Below are 19,953 nucleotides of genomic sequence, written 5' to 3'. Positions count from 1 at the left end.
GTAATAGCACAACGAAATCGAGATGTATAATATTATATGAACATATTTATACCAAAATTTTCTGTAATACGATATCTTGTATGAAAAGTGAGATATCTTAACGGCACTTAGTGCACATTCTACTCTAAGGACCAAAGTAGGCCGGCATGGAAAATACTCGAATTCGATGTGGGGATATGTCAATAATTGATAAGGACAACTTGTTAAAATTTAGTTCAGAAATGAATTAAAAAATAACAATAAGATTAAAAAATCCAAATGGGCATAACACCGCCACTCTTATGGATGCAAATGAGTGCATCTCTAGCGCTATTTAAATAATTTTGTAATATACATACCATACATTGCTAAACACTTGACGAAAAGTAGAGGCTTATAGTTTGTACATTTTTTGGGGAATGCTGCTAAATTGGTAGGATTTATACGCTGACAAAATCGTGTTCGTACCGCTTACGTAGGGCTGCCTTTTTTGAGCTCTAAATCGGTGGCGGACATCAAAGTTATACGAAATTTTTTTACTTATAATCGCATGTAATGGCTCATATCCGAGAACATTCCCGTCTAGAATAAGCTCAACATAAAAACCACATGCTGTGGCATAAAACTGTAGGATCTCCAACTATAGAATCTCTACCAAACATTACGCGACATGCAACGAATTTGAGTGGAAGTTTGTATTGTACCACACCTGCCAAGCTGAGGTTTACATTTTCAATTAGGAATGCCTTGGCACTGAATTTTTATCGATAGTGCCAGTGCCATCTCTAAATATTGCCGCCAAAAAAACCCAATTTTTATCATGGAAGCCTTGACAAAAAATAAAGCAAATATTTATTTATTTATTAGAATTAGTATATAATATTATAAATACGGCAAGCCAAACTTGAATCCTATAGAAATTTCTGCAGTAACGTCGAAGAAATGAGGGAAACAGCGAGACTTTGTAAGGTCCTTCATTTAGACCGCTCAGTAAGGCTGGATTCCATTCGAATGGTTTATACACCATTTCCAAATCGGAAACGTTTAATGCTCTACTCGAAACCCATTTTCCGGGTAATAGAATTCTCTCTGAAGTTGAGAGTGGCATGAACAATAACGGTAGCAACGGTGGGACCTCTAGGTACAGCTGGTATATTGCTAGTCGGATAGTGACAAGGGAATCGATAAGGTTTTCCTTATCTTCCTTTGAGAACTTTAAGTCCCCTGGACCTGACGGAATATATCCAGCAATGCTTAAAAAGGAGGAGATAGGCTGATTGAGGCCCTGAAAAGGAGCTTCACAGCCTGTCTTGCATTTGGTTATATACCATCCCAATGGCGACGCGTAAGAGTAGTATTTATTCCGAAACCAGGAAAAGATGACTATTCCCTAGCAAAAAGTTTTAGACCAATCAGTTTGACATCGTTGATGTTGAAAAGTCTGGAACGAGTGGTGGAGAAACATATTCGAGTGGGGGTATTGCCGAGAAGTCCACTTAGTAGAAATCAACACGCTTACCAGAGTGGAAAATCATGTGAATCAGCCTTACACGATCTTGTTAGCAAGATTGAAGCTGGGCTGGAAGCTGACGAATACACAATGGGCGTGTTCGTGGACATTGAGGGGGCTTTTGATAATGCCACTTTCGGCTCGGTATGTTCTTCTGCCGAATGACACGGAGTTAATCAAGCCATTATAAAATGGACATACTCCATGCTCTCTGAGAGGCTGTTAACCGCTGGTGGGAGCGATGACGAGCAAATCACAGTCAGGGCCAAGCAAGGATGTCCCCAAGGGGGTGTTCTTTCACCGTTGCTGTGGTGCTTCGTCGTAGACTCTCTATTAGTGGAGATGCAGGAACTCGGTTTTCACGTCCAAGCGTATGCGGACGACGTCTGTGCGCTAACATCAGATAAATCCTTAAGGAGGCTTTGCACGAAAGTGCAGAGGATTCTTGACAAAATCGATGACTGGTGCATGAGACAAGGTCTTTCCGTTAACCCGAACAAAACAACCATAGTCTTGTTTACGAGAAAACGGAAATTGGATGGACTCAGTCTTCCAACACTGAAAGGTGTGACACTTGGTCTTTCCAACGAAGTTAAATATCTAGGAGTAATCTTGGATAAGAAGTTGACCTGGGAGACACACGTTTCACTGAAGGTGAATCGTGCATTGAAGATTTTTCAGCAATGCCGTAGAGCCTTTGGCAAAACTTGGGGTCTGAAACCTGCTGTGGTCCTATGGATATACACGGCACTTATCAGACCAATCATCACTTACGCTTCTGTGGTCTGGTGGCGACGGAGCATGGTTAAATACCCAACCCGAGAACTATACAGGCTACAAAGAAGTGCATGCTTATGCATCACGGGTGCAATGAGTACAACCTCTGGTGATGCCCTGAATGCTATGCTTGATTTGCTCCTCCTGGATCTTAACATACAACAGGAAGCAATAAAAGCAATGTGTAGACTCCATAAATATGGTTTATGGCACGAAGATGGAACTTCGGGACACAGAGAAATCTTTAAGTTGCTGTCGGAGCAGTATCCACTGTTTTTGGCACCTAAAGATGACCTGATACCCACCGTTTCATTTGGAAGGAAATTTGATGTCAGATGATCACGCAATGGAGCAATCCAGAATGCATGCGGGGAGGTTTGACGGATATTTTCTTTACCGATGGGTCCAAGACTGAAATAGGGTCTGGAGCCGGATGGTACTTAAACGATAGTAATAAGTATCACTATGCTATAGGGGGAATGCCAACTGTTTTCCAAACAGAAGTTGTTGCCATCCTAAAAGTAGCCGAATGGATAATCGAGAGGAGATGGAGCGGGAAACAGATTGGAGTCTTCAGTGGCAGTCAGGCTGCATTGAAGGCCCTGGAGAACGCGAAGCAAACCTCAAAGATTGTTCAAGAATGTAAGAAGAAGCTTAATTCTGTCGCAAGACAAAACAGGCTTGTACTTATATGGGTTCCGGGACACTCCGGTGTTCAAGGAAACGAAATTGCCGACGAATTGGCCAACCGTGAATCAGCGGTGCCCCCACAGGGGCCAGAGCCAATAATCGGAATCAGTCCCGCAGGAATCAAGAATTGGATCAGAGATTATGTAGGTAATCTACATAAAGAGTGATGGTCCGGTCTGTGACAAGTCCGAACAGAAAACTGTCAAACTTTCTTCTAAAACTTAGAAGGAAAGACATTCGGTTGATGGTCGGCATCATTACAGGACACAACCCATGGGGTCAGCATATGACCACCATTGGAATCATCGAGGACCCGGTATGCCTGTCATGCTTGGAGGAGGCGGATAGCACTGAGCACTTTCTCTCTGAGTGTTCTGCCTTTGCTAGAGCACGACTACGAGTATTGGGTTCCAATGTCATGAGAATGAGTAATATTCGTTCTCTAAAACTGGAGGATATTTACAGATTTGTCAAAGAATCTGGAAAATTCTCACAGGACTAACTATCTCTATCTCTGTCTCTATTCTTCTCTATCTCTTTCTCTGATACTTTTTTCCCTCCCTTCTTGACTATCTACCCGCTTTCCAGAGCTTTAAATACAATGGGCTCTTTAGCCTGAGTGGTTTAGGAGCCACCAAATCTCCTGGTGCTCCTTGGCTCGACCTTTTCAAATTCAATTCGTTTCAATATAATATTAAAACTAAACGATAACGAGTACCAGGTGCCAGGGCCTACAACTCGATAGTTTGGTAAGAGTCTGTATTATTATTAGCAAGTCATATTAAACCCTAGTAGGTAGGTAGGTATAGTGGTTGTCGGTTGACACACCTAGGCCTGCAGTAGACTCCTTGTGATACCACCAGGGCTGTCCCCTCTCCTCACTCTACATTGTCCGCATTGAACCAACCTGTGGCTTTAATATATCTAACAAGACTTGTTATTTTTATATTGGCTACTTCAAATTATTCAGGAACCTTCTTCTATCCAGAGCCATGCACCCGCATACAAAGTGTTCTACAGTCTCTTCCTTTTCAATGTCGTTACAGCTTCTGCAATAGTCGTTATAGTCGTTATAGGGTGCTTCCAGTCTACTAGCATGCTTCCCAATCAGACAATGCCCTGCTAGGACCCCGGGAAGATTTCTCATATTTTTCCTGTTTAGTTTCAACAGTCGGTTTGTGCGGCCCGTGTTCCATTCCGGCTACGTCCTTCTACTAGTTGCACAGGTCAGGGACTGAGACCGCAGCCTGTTGGCAGCACTGATAGTGTGTTTATCTATAAGCATCTTACAAGTTGCTAAAGGTAAAGGTATGATCGCTTTGTCTGGTTGGATCGGCAATGTGGTACCCAATCTCGCTAGTACATCTGCTTTGCAGTTGCCTTCTATGTCTCTATGACCCGGCACCCAGAGCAGGTTTATTACAAAGTACTGTGATAGTTCTGTCAAAACGCCGATACATTCTTTTACTGTCGTCGAGGTAATATTGGGCGATTTTAAAGCTTTCATTACCGATTGGCTATCTGAATATATATTTATATCTCTTGTGGTGAGCACACTTTTATTTAGGGCTAGCAGGCCTTCCCTGATAGCCAGAATTTCAGCATGAAATGTACTGAAGTGATCCTGTAACCGGAATGAGATGTTGGCATTCATTCCCTCAGGATGAAGGCCTCCGCCTACTTGATCATTTAGCTTGAAACCATCAGTATAGATGCTGATTCCCCAATCTTCTCTCGTTGGGATAAACCATGGTAGTTAAGTTACAATCTTAAATAAATATATTTAAAGCAGTTAATATATATTGGTGACAGCAGCAGTAGCTAGTAGGTCAGAAGGTTTGTTGGATCGGGATACTTTCTAAGGTGCGACAATCGTTTAAAAGATGGCCAGCTGAGGGGTTATTACCGCAAAACGGGCATTGTTGGTGGGTACCTCCTGTAAGGAGGTATTGATGTGTGAGTTTGGTATGCCCTATAATGTGAGGGCCATACTGGCTTGTTAAGTATCGAGGTGTATTGCTTGGACGGAGTGCTGGTTTGCGCACGCCGTTGAATCTAGTATATAGGTGTAAATAATTTTCTGCATAAACTGGAAACAATGGGCTTGTTAATGGCATAAGTCGAGCTGTTTCTTCGGCTCTCTCGTTGCCTCGGTTGCCTTTTAAGGCAAATATAATAAATAAAGATCGACTGTTTGATTGGCTACTTTGTGTTGGACTTAAGGGTTATGGACTTAGACAGAATTTTATACTGCTACAATATACAGTGTCACCAACTTCACACTGTTTGTATTTCTAAAACAGCTCACGACATCAACGTCAAAATTGTTCTGGTGACAGTTAAATATATCTATACTAATATTATAAAGAGGAAAACTTTGTTTGTTTGTTTGTTTGGTTGTAATGAATAGGCTCAAAAACTACTGGACCGATTTTAAAAATTCTTTCACCATTCGAAAGCTACATCATTCGCGAGTAACATGGATTATATTTTATTTTGGAAATAGGGCTCGAGATATAGGTCAAAACGTGGACCCGGGTAACCTTCGGATTTGTATGTACAATATGGGTATCAAATGAAAGCTGTTGGTGAATTCTTTAGTCCAGAGTATTTTTCATGCCGCTCCGTGACTAGGGTCTCGAGATAGAGACCAAAACGTGGACCCTAGAATGTGTTTGTACAATATGGATATCAAATTGAAGCTGTTGGTGAATGCTTTAGTACGGAATATTTTTCATGCCGCTCCGTGACTGGGGTCTCGAGATATAGGTCAAAACGTGGACCCGGGTAACCTTTGGTTCTGTATGTACAATATGGGTATCAAATGGAAGCTGTTGATAAGTGCTTTAATACGGGGTAATTTTCATACCTATTGATGACTAGGGTCTCGAAATATATGCCAAAACGTGGACCCGCCGTGTCTTTGAACCGAATTAAACCAAACTTACGCACATTGTTAAGTAAGTATTGAAAATGGGTTTCGTAAAGTTTGGTTGTAATTCGGAGCACTGGCAACGGGTACAGCGTTCTTTTGAACCAGCCATAATGTCGCTTACTTTTTTAACGCTTGGGGCGGAACTGAACTGTCAAATTGACATTGTAAATGTGTCAATATTTCTTTCTGATTTGGATGCCATAAGGAAAAAATGTAAGTGCAACATGTAAAAATTGTTTGTGAATTTTTTTGGAGTGAATTTTGGAACAGTGAATAATTTCTTACGAAATTTGAGAATTTAATGTGAAATCCGAATGAAATTATGTGTTCGTGGAAAAAAAATTTTTTTCGTTTTTTTTTTTTTGAAAAATATAAATGGATAATGGTTAAAAAAGCTCCAATGCTTAATAAAACATATAAATTGAAACGAAAAATTCATGGATGATCAGGAAAAAAGACGATTGTTTATTCATATGCGTTGATTTGAAATTTAAAAACAATCTTCTTTTTTCCTGATTTTCAATTTATATTTTATATTTACTCAAAAACAAATAGAAAAACAAAAAATATTGTTTATGCCAAAGCGCTTGAATAAAGAATAAAGAAATAAATAATATGAAATTCATATATTTTCTGTTCTAAACCATATCTATTCCATTTTAGTGTGCCCAGCGAAGGGGGCCGGGTTTGCTAGTTGTTTATAAGCCATCAAAAGCATTTGCGTCTCAGTTTTGTTGAATTTTTTTTTTTCTGTGATGGAATTCGAACGTAATAGTGTGATTGCATTATATTTGGCTGGAATATCATAACCAGCCTTGTTCGTGATCTCAGTCACCTCAAAGTGAATAAAATGTTTGCTTATCGCACTATAAAACGGTACAATGATACTGGTAGTATTGCAAAACGCTATGGAAGTGGACCAAAAAAAGCCGCAACAACACCAGAAATGGTTCCAAAAGTGAAGGCTCGACTTGAACGAAACCCACGTCGAAGTGGAATAAAAATGGCCAAGGAACTGAAAATATCGCAAGACAGCATTCAATGCATATTGAAAAATGAGCTCAAGATCAAAGCTTACAAGTTCCCAAAAGCACACGATATTTCACCCCAGCAAAAAAAAGTTCGGTGCGAAAGAGCAAAAGAGTTGTTGCGCTTGCACGAAAATGGGGAATTTCCTAACATTGTGTTTTCTGATGAAAAAAAATGTCCCAATTGAGCAGTTCATAAACACTTGAAACGATCGTGTTTACTTGACCGAACGCTCATACGAGAATTTGAGCCTACGTATGGCCACTCGAAGCAATTTCCCATCGCATGTAATGGTTTGGGCCGCAGTGACCGCTGATGGACGCTCTCCAATCGTTTTTATCGAGCCTGGTGTCAAAGTGAATGCGACTTATTATCGGGAAAATCTTTTAGAAGCTACTTTAGAGCTGTGGATACGCAAACATTTCGGTCGTAGACCATGGACGTTCCAACAGGACTCGGCACCGTCTAAATCAAGCCACACAATGGCTTTCGAATTCGCCAGACGCAAATCCGATGGGCTATTCCATCTGCTCCATTTTGGAGAGCAAGGTGAGGACTAAAAAATATGCCAGTATGGATGCGCTGAAAGAAGCGATTATACGAGGAAGGGCCAACATACCTCCAGAAAACATTCGTGCAGCATGCAAACTCATTTTTTGACCGTTTGAAGGCTATAATCAAGGCAAAAGGTGGTCATATCGAACTAAAGTGAATATATGTTAAAATTGTAATCATTTTTGAACAATTTTGTCTTTGAAATCAATAAAAACTAATTTCACACAAAAAAGTTATGGTGTTTTGAATAGGTAACTCTCATATCGTTCACCCTGTATACTACTCGATGTGATATGATACATAGTTGGCTTTAGCTTAGGCGTATAAAACTATTGGCTTTGGAAAATACTTTTCACATTCGCAAAAAAATATGATTTTACATAAGTTATTTATTTCTTAATGATTAACAATATTTTAATATATTAGATTGAAAATATTCTTCTTCTTAGATTAAAAACATTTGATTTCAATATTTTCGCACAGCGATGCCCATCTTATAACTTCTGTAAAGTAAAGGGTGTTTTTTTTAGAGGTTAGGTTTTCAAGATGAAATAAAACGTATATAATTTAATGTTATGGCCAAGAATTTAGCTTTATTATAAAGATAAGGGTTTGCCATTGTGTTTTAAAAATGATTTCGGGCAAGTGGCCGCCGCGGCTGGCTCGAATAAATTCCAGCCGAGAGGCCCAATTTTCGACCACTTTTTGCAGCAATTGGGGCCGTATGTCAGCAATAACGCGCCGAATATTCTCTTCCAAGACGTCAATCGTCTCGGGCTTATCTGCGTAGACAAGCGACTTCACAGAGCCCCACAAGAAATAGTCCAGCGGTGTTATATCGCACAATCTTGGAGGCCACGCCACAGGTCCACGGCGCGAGATAATGCGCTCACCAAAAGTTTCCTTCAATAAATCGATTGTTGCGTTGGCTGTATGGCATGTAGCGCCGTCTTGTTGGAACCAAAGGTCGTCCACATCAACATCGTCCAATTCAGGCGCTCTCCATTGACTGTAACATTATGGCCGGCTTCATTTTTAAAGAAATATGGACCAATGATTCCCTCTGCCCATAGAGCACACCAAACAGTGACTTTTTGAGGATGTAACTGCGTCTCAGCAATGGCTTGTGGATTATGTTCACTCCAAATGCGACAATTTTGCTTATTGACACACCCATTCAACCAAAAGTGAGCTTCATCGCTGAACAAAATTTTCTTGTGATGCGTCGCGCGAACCGAACCATTATTTTCGTAATAAATTTGCACGATTTGCAAACGTTGTTCAGGTATAAGTCTATTCATTATGAAATGGCAAACCAAACTGAGCATAAATCAAGTGACAGCTGTCAAAAAGACCATCTACGAAAAAAGTAGTGCCAACTTGAAAACCTAACCTCTAAAAAAACACCCGTTATTATATTTTTCATATTTATTAGGTAAATTGAAACAAAACAAATTCTTTCAACTCAAGCTTATAAGGCTTAATATTTACCGTTCGCTGAGTAAAAAAAAGCTTTTGACTTATCGTCTACTAACCACAGAATAATCTATGGGTCGTGATCTTAAGATTTTTTTCCCCCATTTATATGCATGCCTTGTTGCAGATATTGTAAATATTAGACGTATTATTCGTTCAGGTTTAAAATAAAGTTAAGGACGCATTTACATGTTTATTGACGTACTCATATACATACTTATGTGCTTGTGTATGCTGGCATATTATATAAAATTACTCACCAATTTACTTGCTTACATACATACATACGTACATTCAATGACATTTGCCTACAGTGGTGGTCATAACTTTGAGTTCTTAATGATTTTTTGTTTGTAATACTAGTTGTCCAATATTTTCTCGGTAGACGGCTGTAATGATCGATATGTTGTAAAGTATCTATTAAACAGTTTAAAGTCTATGCTCGTGGACAAGACTTTTTCACACTAAAAAACTCGTTTGCTGTGTTTTGTTTGCCCCATTGAGTTGTAAGGTACAGGGTCCTAACAATGGAAGTCAACAAAGAGAAAATTCGGTATATTTTACAGTTTTTTTTTTTTTGATAAAGGAGAAAATGCAAGTCAGGTCGCTGAAGTTGTGAATGGGGGTTATGGTGCCGGTACTGTAACAGCCAATTACATGCAATTTTGGTTTCGTCGATTCTGTTCACGTATTTTTGATGTGAATGAAAATGTCGATAATGTCGATAAAATCACAGAAATAATCGAAGTCGACCGGTTAGTAGGCGTAGCATCGCCCAGGAGCTAAAGTTCAATCCATTAAACCATTTGCGCAAAAATTCTACGAAAAAATAATGCATTTCTTTTTCGCCAAACTAATATTTCAATGTTTTTTCTAGTTCCAACATTTTTGTTTTTCATTTTTAATTTTTTTTTTTGTTTTTGTTTTAATTGTTCATTTTTAACCAGAACCATATAAATAAAGCTACCAGAGAAATTAAACAAGTTTTCATCTAAATTTTCAACGCTTTAATTAGAATTTCTAGAAAATCTTTGGGTATTCATTTCAATGGTTCATAAAATTTTAATAAAACGATCGGAAGTTTTTAATAGTTGTTTTTTATTTTTTTGTGTTTCTGATTGATGACTTTTTGCACTTTATTTCACATAAAAATAAATTTATTTCGCAAGACACTTTGCAAAAAAATAAAAAAAATTATAAATTGTAAATAAATTGTAACATTTTTAATAAATTATACGAAAAAAGCGCAAAAGCCATCAGCAAAACTCAAAAAAAAAAAAAAAAAATATTAAAAACCAACGCGATTTTCAGTAGTTTAAAACTTGCACCTGTTTTACTAAAAATCTATGCATGTAACATGACACTCAAGAATTTTCTGAAAATTCAAATTAAAGAGTTCAAAACTTAGATAGAAACTGTTGGATTTTTCTAAATTTTTTATAAAGTTTGAAAATTTGATTTGTATGGTTTTGTTAAAGAATGAGCAATATTTAGAGAACAAATAAGAAGAAGCTTGAAAAACTTCATATGTATTGTGATCGCCACTGTACGAGGTGTGTTCAAAAAGTATAGCGAATTTTGAATTTTCGCAAGTTACGATATTCGAATTTCGATTTTTTGTGGCGATATATTGGTACTCAGGTACTCATGGCAAGTGTCTCGGCTCGTCTTCGATTTTTACCTATTGAAAAAGATGGTTCGAAGAACCTGTATCAAATTTTGTGTGAAAAACGAAATTAAGTGCGCGAATGCATTCCGATTGTTGACTGTGTCATACGGAGAAGCTACTTTGGACCAAAGCAACGTTTATCGGTGGTACAAAATGTTCTCAGAAGGCCGAGAAGATGTGAATGACGAAAAGCGTGCCGGACGCCCGAGCACTTCAACAACAGACGGAAAAATTGATGAAGTGAAGAAAATGTTATTGGCCAATCGTCGAATCACCGTTAGAGAAGCTGCTGAGAACCTAGATATATCAATTGGCTCGTGCCATTCGATTTTTTTCAATGATTTGGGTATGGACGGGTCGACGCAAAATTCGTACCAAAACTGCTCAATTTCGACCAAAAGCAGCATCGCATGAACATTGCTAATGAGATGTTGGACTATGTCCGCGACGACCCAAATTTGCTCTAGAGGGCGACGAATCGTAGGTTTATGGTTATGACCTGGAAACCAAAACTCAATCATCTCAATGGAAGCTGCCGCACGAACCAAGACCGAAAAAAGCGCGCCAAGTTCGGTCGAATGTAAAAGTTTTGCTTATCGTTTTTGTTCGATTGCAGGGGCGTTGTGCATAATGAGTTCTTGCCACAGAGTAAAACGGTCAATAAGGAATATTACCTGCAAGTTATGCGCAATTTGCGTGAAGCAATCCGCCAGAAACGCACGGATTTGTGGAAGAACAAAAATTGGCTCTGGCATCACGATAACGCCCCTGCTCATACATCGTTGCTAGTGCGCAACTTTTTGGACAAAAACAACACACTAATGTTGCCACAGCCACCGTATTCCCCAGATCTGGCCCGCTGTGACTTTTTCTTGTTCCCGAAACTGAAGAGGCCCATGAAAGGACGACGCTACGCTACGATTGACGAGATAAAGGCGGCATCGAAGGAGGACTTGAACAAGCAAAAAAAAAAATGATTTTTTGAAGTGATTCGAAGATTTGAAAAAACGTTGGCACAAGTGCATAATATCTCATGGGTATTACTTTGAAGGGGACAAAATAGATATTAATGAATAAATAAATAATTTTTGAAGAAACACAAAATTCGCGATACTTTTTGAACACACCTCGTATATAGAAACTGCTGCGTATTTTTTATCACCCGGCAAAAGTTGTGAAATAACAGTATATAAAATATATGTAAGAGGTAGTAGCTGGTATAGTCTATTATGATCACATGCGCGTACATTGGAGGACAGTGTCAGTGCCAAGTTCGTAGTAAGCATTTGCGGTTTGCGTTGACAAACGTTTAATTATGAGTTTTCTTGGTAATGTGCATGACTCTTTGCCGACAAGTATTCAACTTATATGTATGTACACGTATAAAAAACGAGCACATACTTAAAGTCAATTTGTATTGTTTATGTTTAACGCCTTACACCGCTCCATTCTTTGACAAGCTCATTTCTTTCAAATGATTGTTCAATTACTTTAAAATGATTGACGAGTTTGCTTCGTGCGTTCTATTCCATTGTTTTAATTATTGTTTTCTGTTGGGTTTCAAATGACAAATGTGAGATAAAGAAAGATTTTTTTCAATATTGGCATGCCAAATGGTACATTCACTAAATACTTTTCTATATTATATTTATACTTTATATTTATATAGAAAATTAGAAAGCTAAAAATTAGAGTATTTGTTGCGCTGTGCGCATATTTTTATATTTTATATTTTGTTTTTGCTTAGTACAAATTCTGAAAGTACTATGCCTATATTAAATGCAACCTCCCAATTGTAGTACACGAGGAAAATGTAGCTGCTGTTTAAAAAGCAGCCGGAATTTGTTAATAAAACGAGAATCGTTCAATTATTTATTGATAATTTTATGTAACCAATATTCTGGTACTTTCGGAACCAATAACACAGCGCTACGGATATAGGAAATGCTATACAGCGAAGGGAAAATTTAGTAAAATTCGATCAAAACATGTTTTTATTTTCTGGTAGGGTTCTGGACTGCACTTTAATATTTTCTTCGCCATTTTTTTTTGCACTTTCACATCATAATTTTTTTTAATAAAAATGAAGGAACGTATTTTGCGATAAAAACTAAAATTTTGTTAAATAAGTCATTTGCTTTATAAAGAAAAGTATTTTGTTTATCTCATAAAACATTTAAGATACAATTTTTTTCTCATGATATTGCAATTTTTCTATTAAAATTAATGAAACTATTTTTATAAGATAAGTTTTAGAATGGATAAAAATCAAAAATATTGGATTTTTTAGTAAAAATAAATTTTTGAAGTGAAACTTCTTAGGCGTCGATGGACGAGCGAGAATGGAGTATAAAATTTCAAGGCCATGCAACGTTTTGGGCATTTTCGTTCCGCGAGAGAGAAAAAAGATGCAACGTAGAGGAAAAGAGAGAGAGAGCTATACCTTATATATATCTTAGATACACTTTAGGCTATTTTTCCTGAGTTTTACCTTGTGGTTGCTAATTTCTAGTGAGAAATAACTCTGCCTACTTTTTGGCGCTTGTTTGTTGGTGCAAACTGCTAGGAAATATATTTTTGGTGCCTACTTTTTAACATAATATTTCGTTGGTGTCTACTTTTTGGGGCGTTTTTTGGTCCTAATTTTTTTGGCGTTTTTTTTGGTGCATACTTTTTGGTGCTTTTTAACATAATATTGCGTTGGTGTCTACTTTTTGGGGTGTTTTTTGGTCCTAATTTTTTTGGCGTTTTTTTTGGTGCATACTTTTTGGTGCTTATTTCCGTTTATTGGCTAGTGCTTGTGTGTACTATAAAGTGCTATCCATTCCGGCGTCGGATTATTGGTATTGCCTTGCGGTAATTTTTGCCGTTGCTGCGGTCCTGGAATCGCTGCGTTTGTGCAGGTGATAAACGCTCGTGCGCTAGTGCGCGTTGTTGCCGCGGGTTGTGTCCGGCGTTTACCTACACCGGTCGAAGCTTCTCCGTTTTTTGTAAATTTTGTCTATTTGTATTCTCTGCAAATGTTGTGAATTTATTTAGATATATATTCTTTCTCTCTCTCTCTCTCTCTCTCGTTCTCTCTCGGGTCTCTCCCTCTTTTTTTTTCGTCTGTTACTTTTACAGTGGGAAAGTAATTAGTTAATCGTTAAGTACAGGCTCACACTAAACTCAGTGTACCCTTCGCTTACTTGGGTTTCTGGCATTGCTGAGCCCCCGTAAGCTGCCCGTAACATTTTTAATTCCTTTGTACATGATTTTCGTTAGAAAAACAAATTGGGATATACCTACTCTTTGGTGAAATAAATTCGTTAAAGTAAAATTCGCTGAATACACCAAGCAATGACTGGTTTAGGAAGATAGTGAGAATACCCACCTGACTGTTTGCCTTTCAAAGTGATATTCAAACAATGGAGTGATATTTAAATGAGAAACGCCGGCTACTTTTTTTACAGAATGTAATCTAACGGCGTCAATTAATCGACGTAATTAATTTGAAGGATTTGTAAACATCGCTGACCTGTGTAATGACCCACGATTATTTGTTGCAAACTTCTGTGTAAACAAATTCTAAAAAACAGTCTAATCGGAAAATAAAAATGGCCGATATGATAGTTTATAAATAAGACATACATACATATTCGTACACACAAAGTTAAACAACTATATTAATATTTCATTGACTAAGTATAAAATGTCCTCCAATTTGTCGTTTTAAAACCCAATCCACGATTGAAAATAATAATTTTTCATAAATGGTATAAAACGCAGTGTCTTCAATTGCACGTTCCTACTTCTTTTTACGTCAAAAGATACAACAGCTTAGCTTAGATACAACTGCATAATAATGTTATGTATGTTTGTATGTATTTTAATTATTAACTTATGTTTCTTTTTAGCTAAAACAAAAACAACTCATTGAGCATCGCGTGATTGCGGAGTGGAGCGTGCCAAATAGAGAGCATTTATCCTAAAGTAAAGCAACAAACTCAATTTCAAAGAATACAAAATAGGTTTTCGAGCTCAGCGTTAACAGTTGCTGAGACTACGGCTGAAAATGACGACGAAGATGGCAGTAATCTTCAGGTAATCCAATTGAATAGTTCACTTTTTCGAATTTGCAACACAACTAAATTATCAGAGATACTAAGAGTGAATTTCACTTGCATTTCGATTTAATTGACAGTGTAATACTTTTATTAAATGCAATAACTGTTATGTGTGCTGCAATATATTTGTTGTATTTTTAGCTAAAATTTTCCAATTTGTGATACATATTAAATATTTTTCTAGCCTTTTGGCTGTACTTGTGCTGCTACCGGGCCGTCCAGCTTTTCGTGTGCAGTCGACCCAAATACAACCCCAACCCCAAAGTGGCGGCAAATCAACACCGAATCGCGTCATGCATCGTGCATTTGCAAATGCAGGTCGGACGCCGGGTTTGGAAATTTGGAGGGTTGAGGTAAGCTATGGATAAATTGTTTAAGAGTTTTTAGCCTGACTATATGGGCTTTATGTTTATATTACATATACATATACACATACATATATATTATATATATATTATACATATATCCATGCCTATGCTCATAACCCGAAATTCGCGCGTTTTCTTTATTGCTACTTTGGATGTCTTGCGTGTTTAGCAGATTGTAAGAAAATTTAAAAAGTGATTTGTTTATGCAAATCACCAACGCACGCAACACGCTCTTGTATCATCGGCAATGTCTGGTGATTTTTGCTGATAAGCCAATTGCAATTTACAAGATGAATAAAAATGCAACAACATTTTTTCAAAGAAAGCACTGACAGAATAAGTTCATGGCCGGAAAGCGACTTTTACCGTAAAAGACTGCAACAGTTTCGGTTGAATAACCAAAAACAGTTATTCGCTAATATCATCGGTAATGCCGATATACAAATAGAAAAGTGACTTGTTCATAAATTTTACAATATGCGCTTATTTTTACAAATTTATTTCATACGCCTCAAAAAAATTAATTTATATACTACTAGCGAAAACCCGCCCGTTCCGCTGGGCGTCTTTAAAAATAATCTAGATTCATTAATTAAACGTGGTTTTCTCTGGAGAAAAAATACTCACTTGTTGTTTGCTTGAAAATCAGATCAGAAAGTTTGAGCGCGTCGTTGTTCCGTTCTGCATTTGCATAGATGCGCTCCCCTTTACACATAAACAACAACATCAATCGTATGATACATGCACTTCGTCGTGTACGAAAAAGCGGAGAAGGAGAAGAGAACTGTTCTATTCCCCTCCGCTTTTTTGCGTGAAGTCTGATATAAAATATGTAAGTTCTATTTACTCTTCTTAAATTTATTTAAACTTTTCCAGGCGAAGTAAAAAAACTGACATATATTTGCTTCAACCGTTTATTTGTGAGTACACAGGTAATACGTAAATATATGAATGATATAGGTAATATCTCATATTAGCATAACCTTTCTGCAAAAAATTAAGGAAACGATCACCAATCACGCCGGCAATGATACAATGGATTTTTCACTATAACTAACTTCAGATTAATGTTTATATAATAAGCGTATATGTAACATTTTAAAATTTTTTTAGAATTTTTTTTTTAATTTTTAATAATAAGTGGTCTTCCTCTTTCCCCTCCTCTTCCTCTTCCTCTTCCTGTAGCTATTCCTTTTCCTCTTCCATCTCCAGCTCCATCTCCTTTCTTTATCCCGGAAACAGGCAGTAAAAATTACTTCACTTAAAAGCTTTCATCAACAGCTTCCATCTGATACCCATATTGTATTGTACAAACACATCCAAGGGTACCTTGGTCCACCTTTTCGGCCATACCTCGAGACCCTGGTCACTCAGAGATCTAAAAAATACTCTGTATTAAAGCACTCATCAGTAGCTTTGATTTGATACCCACAATGTAAAAACACATCCTAGGGTTACCCGGGTCCTCGTTTTGGCCTTCGGCAGCGCCACCTGGTGGTGAGTGGAATCAATAAACATATTATACTAACCTTCACCGTGGAAAAATATATATATATACCAAATTTCATAATAATCGGTCCAGACACACACGACCAAAATGTATTCAATTCTAATGAATGCTATGTGCGGTACAAAAAATACGTGCGGCAAATAGCAAAAACACACTTACTTAACTGGCGCACCGCACACACACGCGTTATCGGATTTCAACTAAACTTCACAGAAACCTTTGCCAAAGCAGCACCAACAATGTGTGAAACTTTCATTGTTTTCCTTACACGCGTTGCTGAGATTACCGTAGATAAATGCACACTTTTTTTCAGCTTAATTTTTATATATATACAGGGTTGGCCATATTAAACTGACCCACGACCAAAAAGTTACAGTCTGGTTTGGCATTTGCGCTGATATGGTCATTGGGCCGTTCTTCTTTGAAAATGGTCAACACCAACCATTGACCGTTAATCAAGAGCGTTATCGGGCCATGATAACCGATTTTGTGATGCCGATTGTTCGTTAAAATGGTATGGAGCACTTCTGGTTTCAGCAAGATGGCGCACCACCACACACAGCACGAGCCACCGTCAACTTATTGAAGACTTTGTTCCCTGGCCGTTTGATATCAAAAAGCGGCGATTTTGACTGGCCGCCACGATCACCGGATTTGACGCCACCGGACTTTTTTCTTTGGGGCTATTTGAAATCTAAGGTTTACGTCAACAAGCCAAAGACACTAGGCGCACTTAAGGCCAATATCCGACGGGAAATAGCCGCCATATCGGCCGAGACGCTGGCCAAAACTATCGAAAACGCCGAAAAACGGGCACATTACGCTATACGAGCTAAGGGCGACCACTTGCGCAATATCATATTCAAAAAGTGATGTAAACGAATCTCCTTGAACTAAATTAAATGTTTTTCACAATGAAACACAAAAAAATGTTTCTTTTTCCATATTTTTTTAATAATCACATGGGTCAGTTTAATATGGCCAACCCTGTAGATATGCCAGTTTGTTTTCTAAATTCTCTAAATATTGGAAAATGTCCAACGTTGCTTAAACTTTGCTACGGACTGGAAACTGTGCCCTCGAAGTTGTCTAAATGAATAGTCAGAAGCCAAGCGTAGTTAAATAAGTTGTTGCTGTTGTTGTGCGGTGCGGTCACCGATAGTCATCGTCTAACTGATCTGGTAGACTCAGGAAGCGTGCCGTTTCGGCAGGTTGAGTTCAGAGGAAGAGGGGTGTTGGGTGAATGGGTTTAAGAGGGTATGCGAATAGGTGGTTAGTATCGTGCGAGGCTTAGTATCGGCGGACATATATTGGTTATGTCGGAATCTATTCTGGATAAGTATTAGTTTAACCTACTACAATATTCAGAAAGTAATTCAACAAGGTCTCGCGAGACAGCTGAAGCTCTTCGTCTGCAATAGGTGGTGGTTGCACTCCGACCAAGGGTATTCGGGGGTCGGGAGTTTAGTAAGGAGATAAGAGTCTCCCAATGAGCGACGTTTAACATTTGTCTATATACTGTCCGGTCCAGTAGTTGTACTGTGATTTGTCCTGGATCTCGACAGTGTAGTTGAAGGGATGTCTCTTGACATGTCTGGGAAGGGGATCAGGCTCTAGCAAATGTCCTACGGTATCACCCAAGTAGAAATTCCTTGCTGAGCATTTGTGCGGAAGCATGGAAATCTCGTTGTGTAAGTGTTGCAGGTATCAGAAGGTATCCGTGGTTGATTGCAGTATTTTAACAGACCTCGCGCTTTGTCCACGGGGTATTACTGGTGACAAGCCACCAGATGGGCGCAGCAAAACTGAGGACAGCCCATCCAATTGTTTTAAATGTCGCCAGCAACATTTCCTTGCCTTTGCTCAAAGTGCTACGGGCTAGTGATTTGAAGACCTTGTTGCGGTTTTGGACCTAAGTGGCAGTTGCAGTTGTATGCGCTGAAGAGGAAAGCAAGCTATCGAAGGTAACGCCCAAGATTTTGGGGTTGTTAACTGTTGGTATTGATGTGTTGTCGACTTTCACCTTGAGTTGTAGCTTGACTTCCTTTGTCCAGGTGGTGAAAAGGGTTGCCGTGAATTTAGTTGGAGATTCCTCGCAGTGAAAGAACGAGAAAAGCTGGCGAGATGAACGTTTACTTTGGAGCACAAGTCATCGATGTCATTGTACGACATCATTATCGTACCACCGACAGCATAGAAGACCAGTGAAACTTCCTCTGGTAGTTGGCGGAGCTTCGAGATGTAGAAGTTGAAAAGCAAGCGTTAAAGGACACCACTCTGCGGTATCCTCCTCTGTTTTGAGCTTTGATCTCGAAAGATTACTGACGAATGCCAACCACTCAGGTAGTTCGCGGTGCACCTCTTCAGTCCCAGCGGGAGGGTCAACTGTTGAATATCTTCTAGTAGCCGCTAACTAAGTCGAATATGATGGTTGTGGAACTACATATGTATATGAGTGGAGTTTTAGACCAAATGGTTGCGAATACTGCATGTAGGGTATGACGGCGCATTATCGAAGAGTTGGGACAAAAGTCAAGAGTCGTACACAAAAATTCTGGCACAAATAATATAACTTCCCTGATAATATGACATTGTGATATGACAGTACTTCCCATATGATATGACTGTTTACCAAAAAAAAATTTAGATTTTCTTGTACTCATCCAAAAATACATATGTGTACGTGCAAACATATAAATCACGGTGGGTCTGAATAATGAATATTATGAATAATAAATTATTCCATTCTTTCGCTTTGCATTTCGATGTCTTACAAATGCACGGCCTACAGTTTCATGTCGCCTCTGAACGACAGATAATTTTAATGAGAAGCTTTTTCATGGTATAAATTTTCGCAGAGGTTTCTTGTATAGGGGTATTTCATGTTCAATACAAACTCGGGTTAACCGAAAGGTAGTCACGCCTAAGCTCACTCGGCTTGATCGATCGCCATAACTATAGGTCTTATATAAGTATAAATAAATAAATATATAATTCGAGTGCTGACCTGCATATGATTTTATTATAATTTTTCTTGCCATTTTTTTATTTGCAGAACTTCGAACCTGTTGCTTACCCCAAAAACGACTATGGAAAATTTTATTCTGGGGACTCGTATATCGTTTTAAATGTAAGTTGTTATTTTAATATTTCTTATATATTTCGAATTTAAGTAGATTTTAAAACTGGATTCCTAAAGATCAGAGACCGTCAAGTGTATAGAAATTGCCCCAAAAAAGTATAACTAAAACAAGTTAGTAGTTTCCGGCTCCTACCACAAACTTGCTTCACCACGTAAAACCCCATTTAGTCTAATATGAATCAAATGGAAACCAATTAATTTCCGCGA

At 38.2% G+C, this 19,953-nt stretch overlaps 1 protein-coding gene across 1 annotated transcript in view; it reads left to right on the top strand.

Moving 5' to 3' along the window:
• The window catches only part of LOC129236444 (gelsolin-like), a 42,827-nt gene that overhangs the window by 16,136 nt on the left and 6,738 nt on the right, over positions 1 to 19,953 (top strand). Inside the window, exons 2-4 of the mRNA XM_054870838.1 lie at positions 14,517 to 14,703; positions 14,911 to 15,079; positions 19,660 to 19,734. Coding sequence (XP_054726813.1) covers positions 14,675 to 14,703; positions 14,911 to 15,079; positions 19,660 to 19,734 — 273 coding nt within the window. The 5' untranslated portion in view covers positions 14,517 to 14,674. The remainder of the gene's footprint in view (positions 1 to 14,516; positions 14,704 to 14,910; positions 15,080 to 19,659; positions 19,735 to 19,953) is intronic.

The sequence above is a fragment of the Anastrepha obliqua genome, chromosome 1 (genome assembly GCF_027943255.1).
Source record: "Anastrepha obliqua isolate idAnaObli1 chromosome 1, idAnaObli1_1.0, whole genome shotgun sequence".
In the NCBI taxonomy this organism is placed as follows: Eukaryota; Metazoa; Arthropoda; class Insecta; order Diptera; family Tephritidae; genus Anastrepha; species Anastrepha obliqua.
This window is presented reverse-complemented; position numbering and strand designations above follow the sequence as displayed.